The sequence below is a fragment of the Monodelphis domestica genome, chromosome 2, assembly GCF_027887165.1.
Source record: "Monodelphis domestica isolate mMonDom1 chromosome 2, mMonDom1.pri, whole genome shotgun sequence".
In the NCBI taxonomy this organism is placed as follows: domain Eukaryota; kingdom Metazoa; phylum Chordata; class Mammalia; order Didelphimorphia; family Didelphidae; genus Monodelphis; species Monodelphis domestica.
Genome location: NC_077228.1, coordinates 288237352 through 288250690, shown reverse-complemented (window position 1 = coordinate 288250690; position 13339 = coordinate 288237352). Strand labels below are relative to the sequence as shown.

The window sequence follows — 13339 nt, the reverse complement described above, 5'->3', positions numbered from 1 at the left end:
CTTAGCTTAGTGCCTGATACATGTATATATACATATATATGTTTATTCCCCTTTCAGTTTACAGATGAAGAAACAGGCTCAGAGGAAATGACTTGATCTTCTGTCTTCTGACACCAAATCCAATTCATTCCATTAGAGCATGAAGAAATATGTCAACTAAGAGAGGAGAGGAGAGAGACAGAGAGAGAGAGAGAGAGAGAGAGAGAGAGAGAGAGAGAGAGAGAGAGAGAGAGAGAGAGAGAAAGAGAGAGAGAGAGAGAGAGTGTGTGTGTGTGTGTGTGTGGTTCTGTGAAGTCAGTAAACATTTATTAAGTACCTGTGACCACTATGAAGGGCTCTGTGCTGAAAGCTGGGATCACAAAGAAAGGCAATAGACATATCCTGCCCACGAGGTATTTATAGTCTAATGAAGGAGACAGTATGCAAAGAACCATCTGTGACCGAACAAATTATATCCAGAATGAACTGGAAATAACAGGGGAAATTGCTAGAAATTAGGACGAATGGGAAAGGTTTCCTGTAGAAACTGGGACTCAAGCATGCCGGGGAACAAGGTGGGGTAGGGAAGAGGGAGGTTTCAGCCAATGGAACAAATGGGGTCTACACAACCAAGCTTGGAAATGCCAAAAAAAACTTTTAGTCCAGCTCCTTCATTTTAGAGAAAGAAATTGATGTCCCAAATGGTGAATGTGTGGAAGGAAGATTTCATTGCTCCTGGGGAAGAGTGGGGAGAAGGGGTGAGTTAAGTAAGAAGAAAACGATCTGGGGGTTCTCAGGGGAACACAAGCGTGGCAAGGGGGTTGCAAATTTCCAGTGACTGGGCATCCTGAGGAGCAGAATGTGCTTCGGAGCTGGAGTTCCCTTCTCAGAACACGAGGTGGCGCTGCGGGCAAGGTTCTAGTCGGCCTAGAGGCTGGCTACGGCACTGACGCTACCTAGTCGATCACGAAGGGGTGCCGCGAAGCAGGTTCCCCATTCGCCAGCCTTTCCCACCAACCCCCTCTTCGGACTGCACTCCCCCTCCCATCCGTCGGGCGGCGCTGCAGCGGAGGCGGCGCCTGCTCGAGGCTGTGTTGCGTGGCAGAAGCCGGAGGAGCCCCGGGAGGCGGAGAGGCTGTCGGATGACACTTCCGGCGGCTGCTCAAGTCTAGGGGAAGAGGAGGAGGAAGCGGCGGCTGCGGCGACGGCTCCCCGGGAACCTCAGAAACCTCCCCTTCCCCCTTTCCCCCTCCCCCGCGTGCCCCGGGTTCCCCTCCCCCCCCTTCCCCCTCGGCGGCAGCGACCATGGAACGCAGGTGAGCCCGGGCGGCCGAGCCCCCCCCACGTGACCCACCCCCTCATCTTCCACGTGATCGCCCTCGTAGCTTAGACAGCCCAGAACTGAGCTGGATGGAAGGAAACCCATGGCGGGGATCGGTAGGGAGGAGAAGAGAAAGGAGAGAGAAAAGAGAGAGAGGGAAGGAGGAGATGGGTGGTCGTGAGATCAGTGCCCAGCTGTGGTGTGAACGGATGCTCGGTGAGCCCGAGCTAGGAACAGAGGGGGCCTGTGTAGCCAGAGGGGCGGGCCCATCCCTAGGGAGGAGGGAGGAGAGCCCTACTGGAAAGGCTGCCTTCTTCCCCCGCCCCCTCCAAGAAAGCATCTTTGTTCTGCCTGGAGGAAAAGAAGGCGCTTCGGGGGGTCTCCTCATTCTCCCCCCCTGAATAGAGGCCACTTGGGACCCAAATCTGAGTGAAGGATGGGAAAAGCCTTTTCACCTATAGGAGCTGCCCCTTAAGAGCTCAGTGGAGATGGAGGAAGAGACCCCATTGATTCACACATAGGTGTTTTCATCTTTTACCTTGCAGGTGGTGGTCAATGTTGGTGCTGGCCACTTTCCCCATTCTGGGAATGGGAGGAGAGGTGCCAGAGGGTGCCTCAGAACGCTGGACCCAGTTCTGGTTCGTCAGATTCCTTGTGAATGCTGCCGGCTACGCTAGCCTGATGGTGCCTGGCTACTTCCTGGTCCAATACTTCAGGCGCAGAAACTATCTAGAGACAGGTGTGTTTGAGAAGATGGGGTCCTGGGGCAGAGGGCTGGCACAGGGGTGTTTGGGTACAGTGGGTTCATGATGGAGGAGATGGGAGACTATAACATTGAACCTGACCCTACTGATCCTTCCCCAGGCCGAGGCCTTTGCTTCCCTATTATTCGGGACTGTGTTTTTGGCAATGAGCTCAAGCCTTCAGATGAGCCCCCAACCCCGAGACAAGACCTGACAGAAACCACTCGAACACGGCAGTTCCTCAAGCTTCTTTTCTGTGCTGGGGGGCTTCAGGTAGGTCAGTTTAACTCCAGCATGAATGGGGTCCAAGATTTTGTATGAAGTAGCTGCTTAGAGGTAGGGGAAGTACCAGTTAACTGGATTTCTCTTTTTATCTTTTTGGCTTTCTTTAACTTATGTATCAACAGTAGGTTAGTTTTGCCATTAGCATGAATCCCAGAGTTCCCAAATTGTGCTCCACTTTCCATCACATATTTGGCAGGAGCGGAATGGATATAGACACCAAGGTCAGATTAGGAAAAAGAGGGAAGGATTTCTATAGCAACTAGTATGTTCTAGGCACTGTACCAAGTACTTTATAAATCAGTTATCTCCTTTGATCCTCATTTTCAGCCCTGCAAAGTAGGTACTATTATTAACCTCATTTTATAATTGAAGAAACTGAGGCAGACGGGTTAGGTGCTTTGCCCAGGATCACATAGCTAAATTAGTGTCTGACATAAATTGAACTGAGGTCTTCCTGCCTCCAAGTTTAGCATTAATCTCTGTCACCTAGCTGCCCTCTCCGAAATGACTGTTACCCTGTCAATGGCAAGCTCTCCTAAGGGCGGGGGCACTCTTTCCTCTGTTGTTTTCCCTCATTACCAGTGTGTCTGACTGAGTATTAAGGCTGGTAAAGGCAAAGTGGGAGAAAAGGGACAGGAGGAAGAATAAGGAAAGCTGATTCTCCATCAGTTGCATATATAGCCCCTTCTCCCTAGTAATCTGTGCTTTAAGACTGTAAAGTTGGGTTAAGGAGTGAGTACTTCTGTAGCTTGTCAGTCAGCATGCATATACTAAGCAACTCTAGTGTGGAAGACAACTGTGCTAAGTGCCAAGATTATAAAGCAAAAGATAATCTCAGCCCTTAAGAAGCTCACAGTCTTAATAGTTTGAAAGACAACATGTGAACAACAATGTACAAACCATATACAGAATAAATTGGGAGATGATTAATAGAGGCAAGGTGCTAAAATTGATGGAGATCAAGAAGGGCTTCTCCATAAAGAAATAGAATTTTGGCTGGAACTTGAAAGAAGCCAGAAGATGGAGAGGAGGGAGAGCCCTGTGAAGATGCTCAGTGCTGGGAGGCAAAGTATCTTATTTGACAATAGCAAAGAGGCCATTATCATTGGATCACAGAGTAAGCAGAGAGGTATAAGGTAGAAGACAAGTGAATGAAGGACTTTGAATGCTAAACAAAGGACATTTGATCTTAGAGGAGATAGGGATCCACTAAAGTTTATTGAGTGAGGGGGTGACATGGTCAGTAAAATCTGCCCATTAAGATCGTTTGGCAACTGATAGGAGGGTGGATTGGAATGCTTATACATGAGGCACAGAGATCAACCAGCTTTTGAAATAGTCATCAAAGTGGTGGCAGTGTCAGAGGACAGAAAGAGCTGATGAGATGATGAAAGTGAAATAACATAAAGGGAAAAGAGGACCCAGTACAGAGCCCTAGAGGATACCCACCATTAGTGGACATGACCTGTCCCCTAAATCCACTAAAGGAGACTGAGAGGGGCCAGTAAGACAGGCAGGAAAAGAACCAAGAGAGTGATCTCATGAAAACCTAGAAATGAGATCATTTGAGAGAAGAGGGTAATGGATATTTTCAGCTTGTGTTGACAGCCTCTTCATTCTTCTCCTTCCCTTTAAGATCTATTTTCCCAAATAAGATGCTGGCCATGGAGGATCATAGTAGAGACAGAAAACCTAGATTCAATCATTGCTGCTTTGTGATCTCAAAGCAGACAATGTACCTTCTAGGTAGGGGGCAGCTGGGTAGCTCAGTGGAGAGCCAGACCTAATGATGGGAGGGCCTAGGTTCAAATGTGGCCTCAGACACTTCCCAGTTGTGTGACCCTGAGCAAGTCCCTTAACCCCCATTGCCTAGCCCTTACCACTCTTCTGCCTTGGAACCAATACACAGTATTAGTTCCAAGACAGGAAAGTGAGGGTTTTTATTTTAAAAAAAAAAAAGAATAATCCCTTCCTCTGCCTCCCCCTCAGCCTTCCATAGTTGCATAAGATAATAAATGCCTATTTCAAAAATACTTGTACTGATTAACATCTCTGACTTGTGATTGTACACACATACCCCCTTCTCTATTGATCCCCCCATATTTGACAAATTAAGTCTCAGAGTATTATGATTTCACCTTTATCAAGGCAAATTAGGGAAGTTTAAATATTTTTGCACTTCTTTAAAGAATTAAAAATCAAATGTATTAGATGAGGTATAAAGAATTGGAAGTTAATGAGGGCCAAGTCATAATAAGGACACAGTAACCAAGTGGCAATTAGAACATTCTGAGAACAAGTCAGGAGCATGTGCTTTTCTTTTTTTTTCTTCCCCCAGTCACTTAGGGTAGCAGTGGCCAGCCACCTATAGCCCTTTACAGTCGTGCCAGGCTTTCTGGAAGCATGACCCAAGAAAATGGACCCAGAACTGATTCCACATGAAGCAAATATATAGATGGAGTGGAAATAATCCCTATATGTGTTTATAAGGAAATAATTGTTTTTTTTTTTTAATAGTGCTATTGACTTCACTTTTAAAAGTCCTGGACTCAATCTCACCTCTTCCTTCCCCATTCCCAGTTTTCCCCTTTCCTGTCTATATTTCTCTCCACTCTAGTTCCCCTCTACCCTCACAATGGATTCCTAACTTTTCTCTCCCATTTCTCTCAGGCGTCATACCTTACTTGGGGTGTACTTCAGGAGCGAGTCATGACACGAAACTATGGGGCTACAGATAAAATGCCTGGAGAACGATTCACCGACTCCCAGTTCCTGGTGCTGATGAACCGAGTGCTGGCACTGATGGTAGCTGGCCTGTGTTGTATGCTCTGCAAACAACCCAGGCATGGGGCACCCATGTACCGATATTCTTTTGCAAGCCTCTCCAACATCCTTAGCAGCTGGTGCCAGTATGAGGCCCTCAAGTTTGTCAGCTTCCCCACACAGGTGCTGGCAAAGGCGTCCAAGGTGATCCCTGTAATGCTAATGGGCAAACTGGTATCCCATCGTAGCTATGAGCACTGGGAATACTTGACTGCTGGCCTAATTTCTGTTGGGGTAAGCATGTTCCTGCTGTCCAATGGGCATGAGCACTCTATTTCCCCAGCCACCACACTCTCAGGCCTCATCCTGCTTGCTGGCTACATCATTTTTGACAGCTTTACCTCCAATTGGCAAGATGCTCTTTTTGCTTACAAGATGTCCTCAGTGCAGATGATGTTTGGGGTCAACCTCTTTTCTTGCCTCTTCACAATGGGCTCACTGATACAGCAAGGAGCTCTGTTGGAGGCAATGAGATTCATGGGGCGACACACAGAGTTTGCTGCCCATGCCCTATTACTATCCATCTGTTCAGCCTTTGGCCAACTCTTCATTTTCTACACCATTGGGCAGTTTGGTGCTGCCACTTTCACAATTATCATGACCCTCCGCCAGGCCTTTGCTATTTTTCTCTCCTGTCTCATTTATGACCACACAGTCACTGTAGTAGGGGGTCTAGGCATGGCTGTTGTCTTTGCTGCACTCTTCCTTCGTGTGTATGCCAAAGGGCGCCTGAAGCAGCGGGGAAAGAAGGTAGCTCCAAATGAGGCTCCAATACAAAAGGTCTGAGACTTGAGAAAATGCAGTGTTTAGGAAGTAACCACATATTTTTTCAAATCTTCCTTTTATGGCTGGAGAACAGTGTTTTCTAAGTCACACACCAGCTCCAGCAAATGTTGGGGCCTGGGGGCAACCTCCACCTTTGCCTTAAGAATCATGAGTCCTGATTTCAAGGTACTGGTTTTCTTATGAACCCAACCCTCCCCCAGTTCAGTGTTCAGTTTATTAAACTGCTAGTGCCCCCTGCTGACTGGTTTCTACTGTACTTCAACTTGCCCCTGGCCACCTCCCCCACACCCCCAGTGCCAGACCAGCTCAACATTATTTAGCTCTGGCCATCTCCTGACCATTGAGAGCTACATATTCCTTCCCAGGTGAGAAAAGCACAAAGGTTCTAGATTGCTGCTGGTCCCCCAGTGGGAAGGAAGGCTGCTGAAGATGGCCTCTCCAAACCAGTTTATAGGCTCTTAACACCCCCCACTGCACTGAGCCCCAAATTTTGGTACTTTAAAATGTAACTTTTTCTCAATTAAAAAAAAATGCTGCAAGGGGGAAATCGACCCTGTGTATGCATTGGGTACAGGGGTGGGAGCATAAGCGGGAGCAGCCTACCAGTTACAACCTCACTACCAAGCAGACTACTTGTAACTATATTCCCAGACACTGCCAAAAAATGTTTCGGTGATCATTGGGTAAATATATTCACTCCCCCCCCCCAATAAAACTCAGGTTTTCAAGTAATAGTGAGGTCTCCCTTTCTTTAACCCAGGATTTCTCCCTTCAAAACCAAAAAGTTCTGTGTAAAAACGGCATTCTCTTTATTCTGCATACTTTAATTTCAGAACAAATAAACAAACAGCCCACAATACACAACATCCTACTCCCCACATGGGGGGAGGGGTAACAGGGACCCTGTAAGCCCTGCCCTAATACACTGGAAAACAGAAGGGGGAAAAAAAACACCACTAGACATTGGCAGATGGAGCCAGGCAGGACAGGGCCTCTACTGCGGTTGTGGGAAACATGGGAAACTATACAGAGGCTGGGGTCTTATGCAGAGGTTTCTTTTTAATCCACCTCCTCCATGCGGGATGCATCTTCATCACCTTCAAGTGGGGGAATCTCATCAGGAACAGCAGCACTGGGCTCCTCTGCTGTCACCTCATCCTCATCAATGCCTGAAGAGAAATGGGCAGATTTTTATAAATCTCAAGGATAACAAGACAAGGCAGTTTTCCTGAATGATCTACCAAGAGATTCAAAGGGCAATTACAAATTGGTAATACAGCCTTTGCTTATATCCTCCCCCCAGCTAATCACTTAGCCACCCTTCAGTTGTCAAATTGTTAAAAAGGGCACTGCCTCAAAGTTTTATAAAGCCCTTTATGATTTTCCCATTTTATAGCCCCACAGGTTAAGTGATTCACCCTGGGGTCATACAATGCTGAGTCTCAGCCAGGATTCTAAGCCCCTGGATCATATTGCTTGCCTTTCTTACACTTGACATATAGTACTCACCAAGACCTAGCTTAATCATGCGATAAATTCGGTTTGAGTGAGTCTGGGGATCTTCAAGGGAGAAACCTGAAGACAGCAGAGCTGTCTCAAAAAGCAGCACCACCAGATCTTTCACAGCCTTGTCATTCTTGTCAGCCTCAGCCTTCTGCCTGAGAGTCTCCACAATGGGGTGATCTGGGTTTATCTCCAAGTGCTTCTTGGCCATCATGTAACCCATTGTGGAGTTGTCTCTCAATGCCTGTGCCTTCATGATGCGTTCCATATTGGCTGTCCAACCATATGTGCTAGTCACGATGCAACAGGGTGAAGACACCAGCCGATTAGAGATTGTCACCTATGAACAATGTTCAATGTTAATTTCTAAGTAGCAGTTGCCCTGTGGGTAGAAACAGTGGCCCTGAGAGTGAGCCAGAAGGTAGCATCTCTCTAGATATAAGTTTATAGCAAATTATGAAATGGCTTTCCAGCACACAAAAATGGTTTTAAAAAATGGTCAAAGCACTGCCTGCAATGATTAAAAATAAATCCAAGATATCATTTCTCCAAGGCAAACAAAAAAGTAAGTTATCTTTACAAAGTAAGGTTTACTTACTTTCTCAACCTTCTTATCCAGAATTTCCTTCATTAGCTTGCACAAGTTTTCAAATTTTGCCTTGCTTTCCTCCATTTTTTTCTTCTCTTCTTCATCCTCTGGAAGTTCTAACCCTTCCTTAGTAACAGAAACAAGGGTCTTCCCATCAAACTCCTTTAGCTGCTGCACACAGTACTCATCAATGGGCTCTGTCATGTATACTACTTCAAAACCACGTTTCCGTACCCGTTCAACAAAAGCAGAGTTGGCCACTTGTTCCTTGCTCTCACCTGTAAGCCATAAAAAAAAAGTCAATGGAGACATGTTATGACCATTACCCCACATCCTACAATGTAATGCCTTGACTTCACCATCAATATTCTGAACTGCTGTTGCCCCCACCCTCAAAGACCTAAAGCTAGAAGGCTCAGTCTCAGCTCACCAGTGATATAATAGATGCATTTCTGGGATTCCTTCATTCTGGACACATATTCAGACAAAGAAGTCATCTCATCTCCAGACTGAGATGTGTGATAACGCAATAGTTCAGATAAACGGCGCCTATTGGTAGAGTCCTCATGGATTCCAAGCTTCGGGGAAAAAGGAGAAAATACAAAATCGAATATTAATAAATATATCTGGTAATGTGCCTGACACACTTATCCCCAAAATGGCATTTAACAAACTAGAGATCCTCACCTTGAGGTTTTTTGAGAAGGCCTCATAGAACTTTTTATAATTCTCTTTATCTTCTGCCAGTTCAGAGAAGAGCTCTAGGCACTTCTTGACAATATTTTTACGGATGACCTTCAGGATTTTGCTCTGCTGCAGCATCTCTCTTGAAATGTTGAGGGGCAGATCCTCAGAATCTACCACACCTCGGATAAAATCTAGGGAGAAGCAGGGTAAAGATAACCAATTCCCATTTGTTAGAAATTAAAGAGAATTTTTTCAGCTTAAATATAGAAGTTAAAATCTTGACAAAGTCAAAGCAAACACTGATAATAAGTCCATGCAAGAATATCACAAAGAGTAACACTTACTAAGATACTCAGGAATAAGCTCATCACAACTGTCCATGATAAAGACTCGTCGAACGTACAGTTTAATGTTGTTTTTCTTCTTTTTGTTTTCAAAGAGGTCAAAGGGGGCACGGCGGGGGATGAAGAGCAGAGCTCTGAATTCCAGCTGACCTTCCACAGAGAAGTGCTAAAAGGAGGCAAAGAACAATTTTTTTCCCTCTAGTGGTTCAGAAAATTGCTGCCTGGAGTTAAAGGATTTTTTATATGGAGAAAATCCGAGCAGAATCACATTTCAAAGACACCCCAAGAGTTGGCACTCAAGCTTTCTTACCTTTACTGCCAAGTGATCTTCCCAATCATTGGTGAGACTCTTATAAAACTCGCCATACTCTTCTTGGCTGATATCATCAGGGTTCCGTGTCCAGATGGGTTTGGTCTTGTTCAGCTCTTCCTGATCAATGTATTTCTCCTTGATCTTCTTTGTTTTCTTCTTCTTATCCTTGCCTTCATCTTCTTCATCAGATCCTACATCTTCAATCTTGGGTTTCTCTTCATCTTTAGCTGGCTCATCTTCTTCTTTCTCTTTGTCATCCTCTGTCTCCTCATCGTCACTGATTTCCTTCTCTCGTTCCTTCTCCAACTAAGGGCAGCCAAAAACAGACAGTTCAGTTTGAATCAGTGTGCAGATTTGTAAAGGTAATCTGAATGGTTAATTGGATAAAACATATATTCCTTGAGATTAATGATTCCTTGAAGAAGTGATTATGTATAAAAGCTAGTTTGTACTCACATAAAGTGTGATGGGATAGCCAATGAACTGTGAATGCTTCTTAACAACCTCCTTGACACGCCTCTCTTCCAGATACTCTGTTTGGTCTTCTTTCAGATGTAAGATCACCTTGGTACCCCTGCCAATAGGCTCACCTGAGATAATAAACAGGATGATGTTAATTAGTTGATAAAGAAACAAAAGCACTTATCCTACACATTCCAATCTAAAGGAAATGTGATCTAACCCAATTTGGAACAAATCCAAGCTACACACCATGGTCAGCACGGACTGTGAAAGAGCCACCAGCAGAAGACTCCCAGGCATATTGTTCATCATCATTGTGCTTAGTGATCACAACAACCTTCTCCGCTACTAGGTAAGCAGAATAGAAGCCCACACCAAACTGACCAATCATAGAGATGTCTGCTCCAGCCTTCATGGAAAAAAAAAAAGAAATTAGAAATAAAGAAAAAGGTTCACATTAAGGACCTTTGGTGACAATTACAAAGGCTGAAGATGTCATACCTGCAAAGCCTCCATAAAAGCCTTGGTACCAGACTTGGCAATGGTTCCCAAGTTATTAATCAAATCAGCTTTTGTCATGCCAATGCCAGTATCCACCAAAGTAAGGGTCCTTTCCTGAGGATTGGGGATGATGTCAATCTTCAGCTCTTTTCCGCTGTCCAATTTGGAAGGATCTGTCAGACTCTCATAGCGGATCTTGTCCAAAGCCTAGGGGAGAGAATCTTGTCAGGTATGCCACATCAAGACAAGACAATCTCCCCCGCCTTGTCTTCTCACCCTCTTCCTAAATAACATCTTTTAAATTGTATTTTTCAGGCTAGGTCGATAGGTTTAGCAGGAACTGCCTGTACCAGTCTCTGAACCACCTTTCCTTTTTCCTATGATACAGAATCTCCTATCCCCCTCCATAAAGTAAGGCAATAGAAATATCAAGGAAACCTAGCTGGGCCCACCCTTGCCATCAACAATATCTCCACTAATACTTACATCAGAGGCATTGGATATGATCTCACGAAGGAAGATTTCCTTATTGGAATAGAAGGTGTTGATAATCAAGGACATAAGCTGGGCAATCTCTGCCTGGAAGGCAAAGGTCTCCACCTCCTCCTCTCCATGCTGTACTTCCTCAGGCATCTTCAAATATAAAGGAAAACAATTAGCAACCTGAAATTGATCTTCACCTCATCCTTTTTAAGAATCTACAATCTGAAATTACAGTAGGTTCTACCCATATCGGGTCTGATTAACTGGTAATTTGACAAATTATAACACTGGATTTACTGTCGTGTCCAAAGAACCTGAGACCAAAAACATATGCAATATAGGTTTCCTCTTATTAGAGAAAAATTTTTAAATTTTCTAGACTCTACTACACCCAATAATTGGCATGGGGGAACGAAGATCCTAAAAAACCTTGTTACTGCTTTATATATGCTAGAGATTCTACTTGGAAAACCCCAGACTGATATTTCAACAGAACTAAAAACGTTAAAAAAAAAAGCCCATCACTCTTGATGGGCTTGATCAATAAGCCTTTCTTCTCAACAAGTACACAACCTCAGTTAACACTAACAAAATGGGAAGACTTCCTGCACCAACTAATAAGATGAGGAAATCGGAAGCAGCCAAGCATTCGAAACCTGGGGCAGCATCCCTGGGGCCCTGTTCACCCCGCTTAGACTCGATAGACTAGTGCAGCCTCCCAAGAAAGCCGTCATGGGGTGGGGCCAGCCTCCCTCCCCACGGCATTCAATACAAAGTAACTAAATACAAGGTCAGGAGCGCTCTCCCCCGCCCCCACAGTGCCGCGGCGGGGGAGGGGGCGGGAGTAGAGACGACACCAGAATCAGGGCCGGCCTAACACAAGGGATGACAAAGGATGCGGACAAAGAGCCACATCATTTGTGTCTCCGAATTCCCAAAGGAATCAAGGCGCCCTGGGAGGGCGGAGCTCCCGCCTGGGGCCGGTCTTCCACTTGTCCGTGGATAAACACCCCCGCCGAGGGGGGCACGGTGTGCCCGCCACCTCCGCTTGGGGGCTCCGGCGCCATCCTAGCATCCGGGCACCTGGGCGGGGCGTGCGGCTCCAGAAGCTTCCAGAACAATCTGGGCCCAACGCGAGGGGAGGGGGCGGAGTTCAGGGAATGTTCTAGAACGTGCTCCTCCCTTTCGTCCTCCCCCTCTGATATCCCCTATCGAAAAATATCAAGGCGGCTGGGGGAGAGAGAACGGGAGAAAAGACACCTACAAGACCGACATAGTGGCGCAGCCTACTCAGAAAAATTAGACCCAATGTGGGGACCCCCCCAGGTGCTGAGTCACCCTACAAGCCCCCCTCCACATGTACGCTTCAGACCCCTCTCGTTCCCCGTAGCCGCCGGAAGTGGAGACGCGCACCCAACATGGCAGCATCCCGTGGGGCCCGGCGCGGTCACCACGTGCTAACCCAAGCCCACCGGGACCGACCAAAGCTCGCGTCCAACGGGCCCTCGCGCGCCAGTCTTTCGTTTCGCGAGTTCTCCCGCGGCTTGAAAGAGAAGGGAAAGGAAGTGGGAATGTTGCTGGCTACAACCTGAACGGTCAGCGGTATGGGGGTGGGGGAGTATTAAAGGGCGTTATCGATCGTTAATGAAAATAGGCAACCCAAAGTTAAAAAATAAAAATAAACTGTGGGAAAGAGTGGGGAGGGGGAAGCCTCACCTTGAGTGGTTGCGGCTAAGAAGGCCGTTACAGAGAAATGCTGAGTCCAGCGGCTCCAAAGACGTAGGAGCTTGAAGAGCTTGGCACAAGAGAAACTGCCGGCCGCCCCCACCCGCCCTATATATTGGCTGCGCACCGACCGAATCGGGGCTTCCAAGACAAATCCCTCCGCCTTAAAGGGGCCGCCGCGGCTCGCGCACCTGCAGCCTCGGAAGTTTCAGCCGTCTTTTTTCTCCAGTCTCTCGCCATCCCCCCTCCCTCTAACCACACACTCAGACGTAGATTCTAGAAACGAACCTACTGGAAATGGAAAGAATCTTCCTTAGACTATCTGGTTATTTTACACCTGGGGAAACTGAGGCCCAAGCTAGGGAAATTGAGTTGCCCAAGGTTGTACATATCGCGCCTATCTTATCTGGGCATTATCTGTTCGTAGTCTTCTAGAAGAGTGGATCCGAGCTGTCTTCTCGGATCCCCAGCGTTTAGAGGGTCTGACCCTCGGTAGGGGCTTAAGAAACATTCGTAGACTGATGTAAATTGTGAAACGTCTCATGCCAATACTATTCTCCCTGCAGTAGTGACCCCTCCCATCCTCTTCTCCACTGGGGAGGCCGAGGATGAGGTGTGTGTGTGGGGGGGGGGGAAGACAACGGTATCTAGAGGGAGATGGGAATGGGGAGGCTGGTCTAGGAGTCCCAAGACCCTCGGCATGGTCTGCCCTTGGGAAAGATTTGGGGTCCTTGCCTACGACCAGCAGCCATTTCACTTAAGCCAGTAGCGCATATTCCACCCACCCACCCACAT

The 13339-nt window shown here is 46.6% G+C and overlaps 2 protein-coding genes across 3 annotated transcripts; one reads left to right on the top strand and one right to left on the bottom strand.

The window, feature by feature from the left end:
* The first annotated feature begins 293 nt into the window (after positions 1 to 293).
* Positions 294 to 6669, top strand: SLC35B2 (solute carrier family 35 member B2). 2 transcript variants are annotated; one of them, XM_003340418.4, is made up of 4 exons: positions 294 to 1295; positions 1846 to 2039; positions 2165 to 2316; positions 4999 to 6669. In XM_003340418.4, exons 1-4 carry the CDS (start codon positions 1285 to 1287, stop codon positions 5935 to 5937), a joined length of 1296 nt encoding a protein of 431 aa, XP_003340466.2. In that variant the 5' UTR covers positions 294 to 1284; the 3' UTR covers positions 5938 to 6669. The 2 variants fall into 2 exon arrangements, with proteins under 2 accessions (XP_003340466.2, XP_056674302.1); XM_056818324.1 differs by lacking the exon at positions 294 to 1295 and adding an exon at positions 1393 to 1516.
* Positions 6670 to 6722: 53 nt separating this feature from the next.
* HSP90AB1 (heat shock protein 90 alpha family class B member 1) lies at positions 6723 to 13064 on the bottom strand. The gene is made up of 12 exons (XM_056818323.1): positions 12536 to 13064; positions 10823 to 10969; positions 10337 to 10543; positions 10085 to 10244; positions 9830 to 9963; positions 9371 to 9679; positions 9061 to 9226; positions 8717 to 8907; positions 8460 to 8607; positions 8039 to 8307; positions 7447 to 7780; positions 6723 to 7106 (listed from the first exon to the last, which is right to left on the bottom strand). Exons 2-12 carry the CDS (start codon positions 10967 to 10969, stop codon positions 6997 to 6999), a joined length of 2175 nt encoding a protein of 724 aa, XP_056674301.1. The 5' UTR covers positions 12536 to 13064; the 3' UTR covers positions 6723 to 6996.
* Between the last annotated feature and the right edge of the window lie 275 nt (positions 13065 to 13339).